The sequence below is a fragment of the Mytilus edulis genome, chromosome 2, assembly GCF_963676685.1.
Source record: "Mytilus edulis chromosome 2, xbMytEdul2.2, whole genome shotgun sequence".
NCBI lineage: Eukaryota > Metazoa > Mollusca > Bivalvia > Mytilida > Mytilidae > Mytilus > Mytilus edulis.
The window spans coordinates 43,067,278-43,081,214 of NC_092345.1; the positions used below are offsets into that span (position 1 = coordinate 43,067,278).

The following is a 13,937-nucleotide window of genomic DNA, read 5'->3' on the forward strand; positions in this document are numbered from 1 at the left end:
AGATTTATCTCGATTAATGATATTTATGTTTGTATAGAAAAAAAAAGTAATCAAGTGATTGACATTCCAACGGAAAATAAAAGTGCCCTAATGTCGATGATTTGTTTTAATCACTAGTATTAGGAAGGCCACCGATGAGTCTTCAACACAAGGAGTAAAATCCGCACCCGGTGGTGTACTTCAGCTGGCCTCTTAACAAAATATGTAATAGTTCAGTGATAATGAACGTCATGCTAAAATTAAAAATCATACAAGACTATCAGTGATTAGAGGCTCTTGACAAGGGGCAGTCAAAACATGATTTAAATCTTGTTTATATATAATTTTTAAGAACATAATTTTGTGATAGCACTGGAAATCATTTTAAAATTCGAATAGTTTGGACCAACTCTGAGTGAAACAAAATACATTTTAAGTTGTTCGTACCTTTTTAAACATACCAAATTAAAATTACTGTTATTAACGTAAATTGCAATTATTATCTTTTATTTGTTGCGATTCTGAAAATAGTAAATATATTTTATACAATGTTATGCGCCCTTCATGTGGTTATATGGTTTACTAATAACATTCATCAGGAACGCCTGGGACCAATCAGTTTTGATTGAAGCCACACAATATTAGAAAGCAATAATGGAACCTATAGGTTGTAATATATATATATATAGTCATATAACATTTCGTATATTATTTTATTACACAATTTAAAAGTATCAATGACCACTTGGACATTGTCTAGGAGGCGGAGCATACTTTGTCGCTGGTTCAGGGAGATGAAAATTGCCTTGTTTAAACTGAAATATAAAAAATGTAATAATTGGTACGTTCTGGTGGAAGAACTTATGATATACAACTTATATATTAGTACTGAATCAGTACCTGTTTCATTAAAAAAGTTCAGATTTGAAAAATTAAAAATATATGACTAACTAATCGCTAATGATAGCAGCTGCAGATCCATAATTTTGAAAGGAGTCGGGGCTAGTTAGCCAACGTTTGGACTAATGCTTCCAAAAAATAGATGAATTTATCTTATACGTATTTTTCAAAAACAATTATAACAACAACTAAAAATGTAATTTTTTAGATATCTATGTTTTTCAAGGTTTGAAAACAGAACGTGTCAAACGCTATTTAAACTTTGCTATCACAAACTTCCTTATTTTGAACAACAACATATTTACTATGTACATTTTAATATTTGTATGCTTTCAAAGCATATGCTCAATAGAAACCGACTTTAATAAACGTCATTCAAAGAACGTTTTTTATAGGTCGTGCGTTCTAAGCGCTCTTCAGAATCAGAAATGCTTAAATTATAAACAGTTAAAATCCAATGCTGAATACGTTAGGTGCTTAATGACTAAAAAGAGATCTAAACGGGATTGCCGAATTCATTTAAGGTGAAAATTTATCTAAAGGAATTGTAACCTTCATTTCTAAGTAATTTCTGTTTTAAATTTTCATTTTTGTTTCGTGTCGTATAACACACCGAGGAGTGTCAGGATTGATCAAGTAAAAGACTACTGTTAAAAGTGTTTGATGTTGAACGTTGTTTAGGTCCACTGCTATATATAACATATCCATTGGGATAATATCTAAAATTCGACTTTTCTCTCTTGAGGAAGAAGCGCTATTTTCTATACTGACGTCTAATGTATGGGTATACGATATAGCATTGCCAAACATTTTTATATTGAAATTACTGAAGAGAAACTATTGGACGAAGTGCAGTTAAATTGCTACCATTTAATGTAGATTATCGTTATTAGTTTTCTAGCAATTATGTTTGCAGACTATCTGGGATTTTTCTCTGTCTTTTTATATACTGTTTACTTACATCTATATTAGCGCTTTTGTCAAGTCCATTGCAGATATAATTGTACGTAGAATTGTCAACGATGCCATTAAAGTTATCACGAACAGATTTATCTTTCCAGTCCCAAGTATTAAGTTGTTGTACAGCATGCCAAGGAACGCTGCTTAGTTGGTCATAGTTGGGTTGACTGACACAAAACGTAACATTCACTTTCGGATAGTAGAACAAGAAAGCCAAGCACATTTCTGATGTAGTCGGTAAACCACCCTACAATATTTTTTCAATTTTGAAACACGTGTTATGTTTAGATGAACAAAAAAAAAAGTATCCTAAGATGACCTTGTTAAACAAAAAGGCACCAACTTTGCATAAATATGTCTAAAAAACTTTTAAAATGAAAATGAAATGAAACCGTCATTGATTGAATTTATTTGCGTTTATCTCAAATTTTAACACAATAGATATTTCATGTAGTCGATACCACCTGCCATGTACAAGGTTTGAACTCATCAGCACCAATGTTGACAGATTAGTTAAACAGTGATGGAATCTTTATAGACCACTTGGTCACCGATGACCTATACCCTATTTAATCGTACAATTAATGGACAAAATTAATTCAACATAGGAGAAAACAAGATCAACAATAACGATGAACCCAGGAAAAACAAGCATTCAGTTTAATAAACTATATATTAAAGTAACTTACAACGGTTGGTTTGGTTCTTGACGAGGAATCGTAGGTACAGTCCATTGAAAGGCTGTCACCCTGTATAAATAAGTTTGAGATGTTATGTCTTCGTCTATGTGTTTAATTATCTCCTAGTTTAAGACAAGTAAGAATATTATTTAATTCTTTTTTACGTTTTGGTGTCTCACAACTTATTTGTTCTCTGATATTTTTGTTTTTGAATTTTGAAAACTATTATGCCTTTTTTATCAATGGATGTTTTAAAAGAGAATCTATGTTTCTTACGTGCTTTTCTTGTATTAAAAGCTTAAGAATATGTAGATAAAAGGTAAAAAAACAATTTTATTTTGAATCGGTCAAAACTAATTTATTAGGAGAAGCATTGCGATCCAGGCCATGATTAAAGACAAAAGTATATGAGCTGTAAAGACAAACACAACAGAAGCAATCACTTCAATAAATATAAATACCTCTGATGTAGTGACACACTAATTGTATTGTTAAAATAAATACACACAGTTATCAACAACAGCAACTTATTAATCTAGCTGTAGAATTAAAACATGACGCTTAAATAAGAATATTGCACTGAGACTAAGCTTACGTATTTGATCTCTCTTTCTTGTTTCATGGCCCTAAAATCTTGGTAATCAAAATCATAGTTGTCGTCTTTCGAGAATGGCTCAAGTTCTCTATCCCCTCGAAAATGACGTGCTGTCATCTTGGCACCCAGTAAATGGGCATGAAGAAGAACACCAAACACCTTTAAACTGTTTGTCTGATTACCAACAGCCTGTGGAAAATAAGCAGAACACAAAACACCTTTAAACTGTTTGTCTGATTACCAATAGCCCGTGGAAAGAAAGCAGAACACAAAACACCTTTAAACTGTTTGTCTGATTACCAACCGCCTTTCGAAAGAAAGATATAAGTAAGTTAAGAAAATTATTCCACTGAAAGAGAGAACAAAATCGCATTCAGTTATGTATTTCTCTGTCCTGAGTGGTACATTTATCTAACGTTTTTTGTGCAGTTCAATGTTTTTGTTGTTCTTTTCATTTCCTCTTATAGCTGATGTGTTTCTATCGGTTTTGATTAGTGACTCAGATTTTTGTACTCAATCGTTTTATAACTAGATGTATACTATTTTTGCCTTTATTAAACAAAATTTTAAATACGTTTCTCGTTTGTTTTTTTTTTATATATAGACGAGACCGTTGTTATTTCCTGTTTGAATTATTTACACTAGTCATTGGCTAGTCAAGGCTCCGATGTAAAGACCGTACTTTGACCTACACTTATTTGCTTTTTACAAATTGTGATTTGGATGGAGAGTTGTCTCATTGGCACTCATACGACATCTTCTTATATCTATCGATATGATGATTGTCGAAATATGACCTGTCCTTGTATTGCTGATAAAGTTTGTTACTTTCAGTTCATTTCCAACTTCTATTGTTTACGCAAAAAAATAAACAAACATGGTTTAAAACTGAATGAACTTAATATAAGATCTTGTCCGTATGGTCATTTTGTAAAATATATTTCCTTTCCATCTACTTAAATTTACGTAAACACAATTACACGAGTAAAGTATATCGGTCAAGGGCAATAACTCTTTGATGAGGTCAACATGGTTATCTGAATGTTTCGTTAATTATTGTCCTGCTGATCAAAGAAAGCAATATGCTGCAAGAGTATGTGCTTACTTGTAATTAAATATTGATGTATACATGGAATAGGTCTATTCTCAGGGGATACAAACAAATTAAAAATACAGTTAAACAGAAAATGTCTTCCAGTAGATCGGAAAATCATTTACACGTTACATCTCAGCATAATGATGTTCAATATTAAATACAAAGTCAATCCTTAACACTTGTATTGCTCTTTTTTTTTTTTTTTTTCTTTGTCGTGTTTTGTGTACTATTCTTTGTTTGTTTGTCTTTATTATTTTTATTTTTTAGCCACGACTTTTGATTTTGAATGTTCATCTGGGATCTTTTGTCTCTCCTTTTTCAACAACCAATATTAGGAAGTAACGAAACTTTTTGAAAGAATAGAGGACGAAAAGACAAAAGGACCTCGAGCGGATGGACATGCTACGTCAGAACAGTATACGACTTATCCAGTCAATTGGTAATACAATATCAGTGAGAAAAATATCATAGCAATGCATTCTTACCATTTTAATGCAGTCCTCGTGACAGTGATTTTTTGATACGAATCCCTTTTCGTATGGGGGAATAAACTATAAGTTGTTAACCATTGCACCAATTTGAAGCAGTCCTGCATCATACTGTCTTAATGTTGGCGTGACTGTTATTCTGAAACCTGAACTATCTACGATGCCTGTAAGTTTTGTAATCAATTTATAGTTAAATAGTAAACATTACCATTATTTACACAAAAACAAACATTTGGAAATATATTTTTGTTAAAAAAATTAGATTGCATCATCAAGAACTATTTTTTGTAGAGTCAGTTCTTTTCTATATCTATATACAGCCTTAGAATAAAGCCCTAATAATATTACACCATAGACGTCACAAATCTGTGTCCCTTTCACAATGTCCTTTTCAGTTGATTTTACAGTGTAATCTTATTTGGTGGTCTCAGGTTGCGGTGTTACACAACGGTCTCATGTTAGAGGAGAGTCGAACGCATTCTATAAGTGATTGTTCGGAGTCACGTCACATTATTGAAAGTTTACTTTCTAAAATTTCACGGAATCAGATAAACAAATTGCCATACAATTGAATTGTAAGACGTCATATTTGAGGCTGAACAAAGTGCATCAGATAACGGTCAACGATACATATCTCAACAAAGACACAGATATAAGACTGGAAATAATAAGATAAGAACCCAAACATTTGAAGAGCTATACAAAGAAATAAGAATATAAAAACAGCCAAATCCGTCCAATGTCAAATTTGTCGGAGGAAGTTGAAACCGTAGATTCATTATAATTTATAAATTCACAGACGGACAATTTTAGAGAGATTTGTAATAAATCATAACAGTACTAAAGCACTGACTCCTGAGTTGGTGTTACCCTGGGGGAGGCGGTGGATCATAGTTCTATAGCAGCCGTATCGACTAGTTTTGTTCAAAATATAAACACTACTTACTAAATTGCATATGTCCGAAGCGCTTTTCTGAATTTAAATGGATTAGGAACGTTCAAAGCTATATTTAAAAGCCTAGGAATTATAAGAACTGTAACAGGTAAAATGATATATGACATGATAATTCGATAGTTTACAAACTGGACTTTACTATCAAATAAGTTATATATACAAAGTCAAAAACAATCAAAACCAAGGAGAAAACAAAGACTAAAAAAACCCTAGGACATTTACATCAACAGTTACAAATAATAAATAAGAAACAACACGAACTCCACTAAAAACCGGGAGTGAAATCAGGTGCTCCGGAATGTAAGCCTTTCCTGCACCGTATACGGCACCCGTCGTATTATTTCTTTGTTCAGTTCGGTAATGATGGAAGGTTATTACGACTGAGGAAGAATATCAGATATGATTTCTGTCACACTTTTGTCATAATAGCCAATCAGCTCATGATGGCGACAGTAAAATTTCTTGACTGATCACCTTAAATTGATTGATTCATAGCCCTGCCTTAGCAACTTTTGAGAAAGCAGTATTCCTCGTTCAACAAAATCAACGTACTTTGAGCTAGCTCTAGAGTAACGTATCAATTGAAACACATAAACTCCATATGCTGGTGCCGCTGAGACGTTGCTACACAGAAATGGAAAGTTGACTATAGGAAAATTAAAATCAGCGCGTTTGTCATAAATTTTGGAATCAACCTGCCATCAGTAGTCATTTGGAGAAAAAGGTCTAAATATGAAGCAGATTTATCTGTGTCGGTAGTATCTTTAATTTCAAGTTCACTTGGATATAGTAAATATAAGTGATCACTGAATCTATTATTATTGAGAGACAGTACATCATCAATATTCCGAAAGGTGAAATTAAAAGACTGGACTAATTAACTGGGGAATATAAATACAAATCTATAGAGGAGCGCAATTGGTATTCCAATAGTCTGTTGGAAGACCAAAATATATACACGTAGTCTGTTACATTAGACTAATTGTTTTACAAAACTACTAAAGCATAAGTTAAATTGACCAGTATAGCGGATACCAAATGGACACCATACAACAATAAGATTAACTTTCAGTATCCATATACCTGCTTGAAAAACTCGATTGTTTCTTCGTTTGCGTTAAACATTAGCCAAGTTTGTTCTTTTGACACCTTCACTGAATAGAACTGAATTTTCTATCTGCAAATCTGAAAAATTGCAGTAAGCAGGAAATACCGACGGCATAATTTATTTACTCTGCACCCATACCTGATTTTAATGTTGGATTAGTGAAATGTGTTTCCAGAATTAGAAATCGTGGATCTCCAGGTGCATTCAATGAAAACCCAGCGTTATGAGGAAAGTCATAGCCCTGAAATATTCAATAAAAGTTGACACACAAGAATACTAATTGGAATATTTACAAAGTTATTTTGATTTTCAATGAAAATGATTGTAAAGACGGCCGGAAAAAGGGCATATACATAACTAATAACTTACTTTAAATGGACGATTCAATATGGATTATTTCTGTTATCTCCCGTTTACCAGAAAAATGATATTATCATTTTTACCCTTCCGGAGCACCTGAGATCACCCCCAGTTTTTGATTAGATTTGTATTGCTTAGTCTTTAGTTTTCTATGTTGTTCCACGTGTACTCTTATTTGCCTGTTTGTCTTTTTACATTTTTTGTCATGCCGTTGTCAGTTTAGTTTGGATCTATGAGTTTGACTGTCCCTCTGGTACTTTTCGCCCCTCTTTTATCTAAACCACATTATAGTTGTACTAGAAGTATCGTTTCCGAGTTCAAAGTAGCAATAGTCTGATAGTTGGTGCTTTTGTAATTTCTAAAAAAAAAATACTTATTGTGGACATGAAATGTTTTCAATTTTTGTTTTCAATACATTTCAACTGATTGAGTTGATATTTGAACTCGCTAGATTAGAGCGGTGCAACAGATGAGTCTTGTGTAGACGATACTTCAAACACACTTGTCGTTTCATCGCATATCATATACTAAATTCTAATGTCACTTTTCATTTCAATTATTGTTGATTACAAAAGACAAAAAATAATTTGCTAAGACAACAGTTGTGGCGGGTAACTGCAGTCCTAGAATCTTGAAAAGTTAATATATTGATGGAATGCAAGTTAAAAAAAAAGTATTACAGTGGTAAATCACTTCATCGAACACTGGTATACTAATATTGCCTTTATTTATATAACTTACAACGCCACCAATTGCCCATGCTAACATGATATCGTTGCATTTTTCATATTTCTTTGGTCTGACACCATAACAGTTAAAGACAGATCCTTCATCGTTATCTGTTGCAGTTGGACAACTGAATACAACAAAGTGATGGACGACATCTTCATTACCACGGGTGATTATTGGTTCAAACTTTAAAAAAAATTTTGAATAAACATTGGTCTAGCAGTGTATGATTTCGTTTTCGGGTTATTGAATATAAATATATTGAATAAATTGATTGAAACATGAATTAAACAAAATGCAGGGTTCTTTATGAGACGCTTTATACAAATAAAGTTCGTGGCCTAATAATTCACTGATAAATCAGTCAGATTCCAATCTTAGTATTGATTATGTTTACAGGGATTATTAACGATTCAGACCAAAAAACAGAGATATGTTTTTTTTTGTTTTAAACTTTGAAAAAAAGAGAAATATTTATATAATTAACTAGAAGCAACCAGTTTGGTTCAACTTTATAAAAATCAGCTTTAATACATCGTAGATATGTAATTGCCTTGAAAATCAAATAAGACAGTGTCGATCAATTCGGAGTTGATAAATGTGACAGCTTATATCCCCTGATCGATATGTAATACAGGAACAGATTACTTAAGTGTAGACAAAACTTCGGAATTTTTGGTCCTCAGTGCTCTTCAACTTCATTTGGTCTTTTGTGGATAGTTGTCTCATTGGCAATCATACCACATCTTCTTTTTTTATATTCGTACTTTAATTTGCCTTCTACACTCTTACTGGTATGTCTTTTGTAGACGAACCTCGGGGTTGGCTTACACAATTTGTGCCTAGTTTATTGGATTAGTTCATTGATAAAAGAGAAAATGTAAAAAAAAAGTACCCTTATTATATGGCGCTTGGAAGGTTTTTCTGGCACTTTAAAAATTTTACATTGGTATGTAGTATCTGTATTGGCTGGAACATGAAACTGAAATAAAAATGAATATGAACAGTGTAGTGTAAAGCAATCAAATCTTACATTCCGTATCTATGTTATCTGTCACTATTATCTTCTTTTCTTTTTTGCTAGCCAAATTCATAATCCTGTAGTTATTATTTTTAAGAATAGTACACTAGAACGTAAAGCAATAATCAACATGATATTGATAAAAAAAATACAACCTATAAAATAGTCGTGTCCTCTAATGATCGACATCTTGAATAACAAAAGCACTTTTGATTTCTTCAACGTATAGATGTTTAAAACGTCAATCTTTAATTTAATCAATAATCATGATAATTTTTTAAATTTTGTTTCAAGTTTGTTAAATTTTTAATCTGGTACATTTGTTGGCTATTATTCATTTGTTTCTCTATCCAATATTTTCTCTCATTTATTTGTATTGTAGTCCTGTCATGTAATATTGTCATTTTAATGTTATAATTAGCATTGCTATTAATAAAATTAACGGTACCAATTTTCTTGCACCAGATGCGCATTTCGACAATACATGTCTCATCAGTGATGCTCGTGGCCAAAATATTTGAAATCCAAAGCTTATATAAAAGATGAAGAGCTATGATCCAAAAGGTCCAAAAGTGGGAGGTTTGGCATGCCACAAAACCAGGTTCAACTCACCATTTTTATTTTAAAATCCCCTGTACCAAGTCAGGGAAATGGCCATTGGTATATTATAGTTCGTTTCTATGTGTGTTACATTTTAAAGTTGTGTTTCTGTTGTGTCTTAGTTCTCTTATATTTTCCCTCAGTTTTAGTTTACAACCTGGATTTGTTTTTTCTCTATCGGTTTATAAATTTCGAACAGCAGTATACTACTGTTGCCTTTATTTGTTTACTTTTTGTTACATAAGTGTATAGAAACATATCCTTACATTGTTATGAAGTATATCGAATTGTTCTGCATCAGGTGGTAATTGGTAGTCATTTGCCTTGACCGCCGAGAGCAACATTACACTTTTAGCTCCTTGTCTGTTTGTTCCATGCCATGGCAGTGTATCGAACGATGCAGGATCATCAGGGTGGTACGAATATATAACCTTGATAGTATTATCCTTTTCAAAGTAAATTATATAAATTAGAATAATTGACAAATTTAAATTAAAATCTTAATTGCATGTACTAGTAAGTGTTTGTCTTTTGTTTCGTTTTTTTTTAACAATGCATGTTTTTTTGAATTCATAAACACTTAAAATATACGTGTTTAAAAACTAAAAAAGATTATTAGCTCAAATTAGTTAAGGTTCATGTGGACCCTATGGCTAAAATGGCCGTATTTTCACCTCAAAATTTTCTCTGAGTACAGGCATATCTGTGCATCTGGAAAAGTTTGAAGGCATAGCATGCCCTTGATAAATAGAATTCAAATGCATTGTATGATTTAGAAAATTCATAACTTAACTGGATTTTGCCGTACACTTTTTTCGTCTCTGCAGAAGATGATAAAATTAACAAACAGTTGAGTTTACCTTGATATGGTCCACTCAGGTACACAGTTTAAATAACCAATTATTGTCAGGTATCTATTGTCCATCTAATGTCCATGTCAATTAAAAATGCTCATTTTAATTCTTACCTGTAGGGAAGTTCTCAAATCTGTTTCCCAACTTAGTTTATTTTGTCACCTTCTGAAGGAATGAAAAAAGTGCACGGAAAAATCCTGGTAAGTTTTTATTTTTCTAAAACATAAAACATATTTAAAATTCATTTATCTAGGGCATGCTATGCCTGAAAAAATTTACAGATGTGCAGGTTTGTCTGTACTCAGATTAAATTTTGAGGTGAAAATACGGCCACTTTAGCCAAAGGGTCCACAAGAACCTTAAATAACTCATAGCTGAGAAGTTGAAAGAGATGACTACAATCATCCCATTGTGAACTTTACATTTTGATGAAGAAAGATGCATGCTTCATTTGAATATGGAGTATATATCTAACGGTCAATATACAATTGAAGACTATTGTTTCCGCCAAAGTCAACGGTAATGATATTTGAAGGAATTTCCCTCAATATTTACATTTCCGACCAGTATTTAATGTACTGGTGTTTGTCTTTTCGTCTTATTTTTTACCTATTATATTAGTCTTGTTTAGTTATGGTTTTAATTATTCTTTTTTAGTTATGGTTTAAATTATATTTTTTTAGTTATGGTTTTAATTATTCTTTTTTAGTTATGGTTTAATTATTCTTTTTTATATCTCCTCACTTTTTACATTATCATCTTTTTTTCCATTTTAAATGTTTAAATAGTTCAAAAATTTAATAAATCTTCTAGACAAAATTATACTCACTGTAATTTGGTAGTCTTTGTCATCACATGTATCTAACTTCCTAACAAACTTTAATACTGTTCCAAAGTTATCTTCAAGTCCTTGTAGAAGCATCCAGTCCTGGCTTACATCAATGGTAGGAGCATAGTGACCTTCAGTATGACAATCCTATATGAATTATGGTAAATCATGAAAACCCCAGAATATCATTGATACTACAAATAAAAAGTAAAATACATTGAAAATTTGCATTCACGTATACATTTATCAAAAATACTAAATAATAAGTTTATCTCTATAAGTTTATCCCCTAAATGTTATAACATCAATGTACAAACAAACACATATACACACACACACGTGTCGTGGATGTAAAACTGTCTATATTTAAATGACTAACCTTAAAATGAGCCGTTCCGTTGCTGTCAACCCAGCCAACAACTACATCAGATGGAAACATTTTACCATTGGATGATAGACCAAAGCCGACATATCCCTTAGTCTTAACGTGAGTCTCGAACGTTATATGTGTTGTATTAGTTTTCCAAAATAACCAATAACTTCCATCACTGTCTAGTTGCCAGCTATTCCCGAAAATCTCAGTTGGCGTCGGTTTGGAGGGCGACACATGTTGGGTAACGGCATTTGGTTTTCCTATGCTTGTACCGAACAAATAAAGAAATGCAAAATATATTGTGCGCTTCATTGTAATTTCTCTCCTCGCAATACCTTAACGTATAATCTTGCTTAAATATCTACAGACTAAAGGTGAATTACTAGAGATGATGATTTTGAAATGTGTTGTCCTATGTTAAGAACCTATACATACGTAACTTTTTTTTATCGATAATAATCAGACACAATCCACTGTAACATAGAATTTGATGTCTATTTTGAAATAAATTCTGATAAGATTGTTGAATAAATATTTACATTTAAGCTACCTGAAGCTCGTGAGTATGAAATGTTGACCATGACGACAAAAAATGTTTAAGATAAACGAGAGATCAAAATATGGTACAATTTCTTTTCTCCGTCTTATTAGTTATTAAAGGTACCATGATTATGATTTAATACGCCAGCCGCGCGTTTTGTCTACATAAGACTCATCAGTGACGCTCAGATCAAAATAGTAATAAAGCCAAACAAGTACAAAGGTGCCATAAACTCATCAAACTACTAGCTTATTTACCCTATTTTATTACAAGACATGCACAATTTTAAAAAATGAGAAACGAATACAACGATGTCTAAATAATGGTCGGACTTTTAAAAAAAATATTTGATGTTCAAATTTCGTCAATTTCATATATTTGGCTTTGTCTTTACCTTTTTTTGTTTGTTTTTTTTTAGTTTAAAAGCTATATTTTCAAATATTGGGGACTCGAAAATCACTGAAACGACATTAATTGTCAAAATGCACATCTGGTGCAGAATTTATATAATTATGTCATGACACCTTCAAATATTTTAATTGTATTTACATATTTGGAAGAATTTTTCTTCCTAAGAACACCATCTTAACATGATCTATATAAAAGAGGATTAAAAGCTCTTTTTAAAATTTATAAAATATTTAAAGGTCATAAACCCAAAATTAAAACTTTACTTCATATATTTGACCACACAGTAAAACCAATTTTAACTTATGGAAGTGAAATTTGGGGTGCTTTAGATTCAAAAAAGTTAACTGAAAAAGGAGATTGTTATTTTGAAAAATTATGTAAAGAACTGCAAACTGAATCAGTTCATTCAAAAATCTGTAAATTTTCACTGGGAGTATGAAAGAGAGGCACAAATATGGCAGTGATAGGTGAGCTAGGGAGATATCCTTTATTTATTGAAGTTATAGTTAATATGTTTTCATACTTATCACGTTTAACAAGTACAGAGGACCAATTATTGTCTGAAGCTCTCCTTGTATCAAAATCCTTATCAAACCATAGTAAGAAAAGTTGGTTCAATTCTATAAGTTCAGTAGCAAAATACTTAGACATAGATTTATCACAAGTTTTTAATATCAAATCAAACTTCAAAAGATTTATTTTAAACAAACTTAAATTAAAGTATAATAAGTTGTGGTATTCATCTTTACACGATGACAGAAAAAATATGTCATTTGGAAATAAACTTAGAACATACAGACTTTTTAAGAGAAATATATATTTTGAACCTTATTTGGCTATAGGTAATAGGAATCTGAGAATTCAGATGACAAAATTCAGAATAAGTAATCATGATTTAGAAATAGAGAGAGGTAGATACAGGGGACTCCAGGCAATGAATAGAATTTGTAATCTTTGTAAAAAAGAAGTGGAAGATGAACTCCATTTTTTTACTTAAATGTTCATCTTTGGAAAGTGAGAGAGTTTCCATTATTTCCAACATAGTTAAAAGTTACAAAAACTTTCACAATTTAGATTATCAATCACAATTTATTTGGCTAATGTCCAATGAAGATAGTCACATTTTTAATCAAGTGAGCAATTTAATTAATAATTTAAATGTTGTTCGAAAACAACTATTAGAAACTTAGTGAGTTTATATATTTTACTGTAAAAAGACAGAGGCATAATTTAGATATTTGTAAAGCTTCTTATTGTAGGATCATAAAAGCACCAGGGGAAAAACCAGAATATTTAAATTCAGTTTCCTATATTTTTTAGGATCACTGTATTTGTCAAAGTTGAAACATGATAAATATACATTAGTGTGTCTTTCTTTTCTCTTCGTTGTAATCATTGATTTAATTGTATTCAAATAATTGTAATCATTTTGTAATCATTTGTACCAAATTTAACTTG

The 13,937-nt window shown here is 31.5% G+C and overlaps 1 protein-coding gene across 1 annotated transcript; it reads right to left on the minus strand.

Annotated features, from left to right (window-relative positions):
- Positions 1-673: 673 nt before the first annotated feature.
- LOC139510854 (DBH-like monooxygenase protein 1 homolog) lies at positions 674-11,962 on the minus strand. Its single transcript, XM_071297393.1, has 12 exons — positions 11,534-11,962; positions 11,155-11,301; positions 9,738-9,917; positions 8,746-8,832; positions 7,863-8,036; positions 6,900-7,002; positions 4,763-4,862; positions 4,554-4,557; positions 3,115-3,303; positions 2,529-2,588; positions 1,841-2,086; positions 674-794 (listed from the first exon to the last, which is right to left on the minus strand). The coding sequence occupies exons 1-12, from the start codon at positions 11,837-11,839 to the stop codon at positions 714-716; spliced, it is 1,677 nt and encodes a 558-aa protein (XP_071153494.1). The 5' UTR covers positions 11,840-11,962; the 3' UTR covers positions 674-713.
- Between the last annotated feature and the right edge of the window lie 1,975 nt (positions 11,963-13,937).

Excerpts from the sequence above, each read along its gene's own strand:
- LOC139510854 (XM_071297393.1), bottom strand. The coding sequence starts at position 11,839 with ATGAAGCGCACAATATATTTTGCATTTCTTTATTTGTTCGGTACAAGC. Across the intron at positions 11,302-11,533 it reads ACGGAACGGCTCATTTTAAG|GATTGTCATACTGAAGGTCA; the intron begins GTTAGTCATTTA and ends TAATTCATATAG. Across the intron at positions 8,037-8,745 it reads CCAAGCGCCATATAATAAGG|TTTGAACCAATAATCACCCG; the intron begins GTACTTTTTTTT and ends TTTTTTTTAAAG.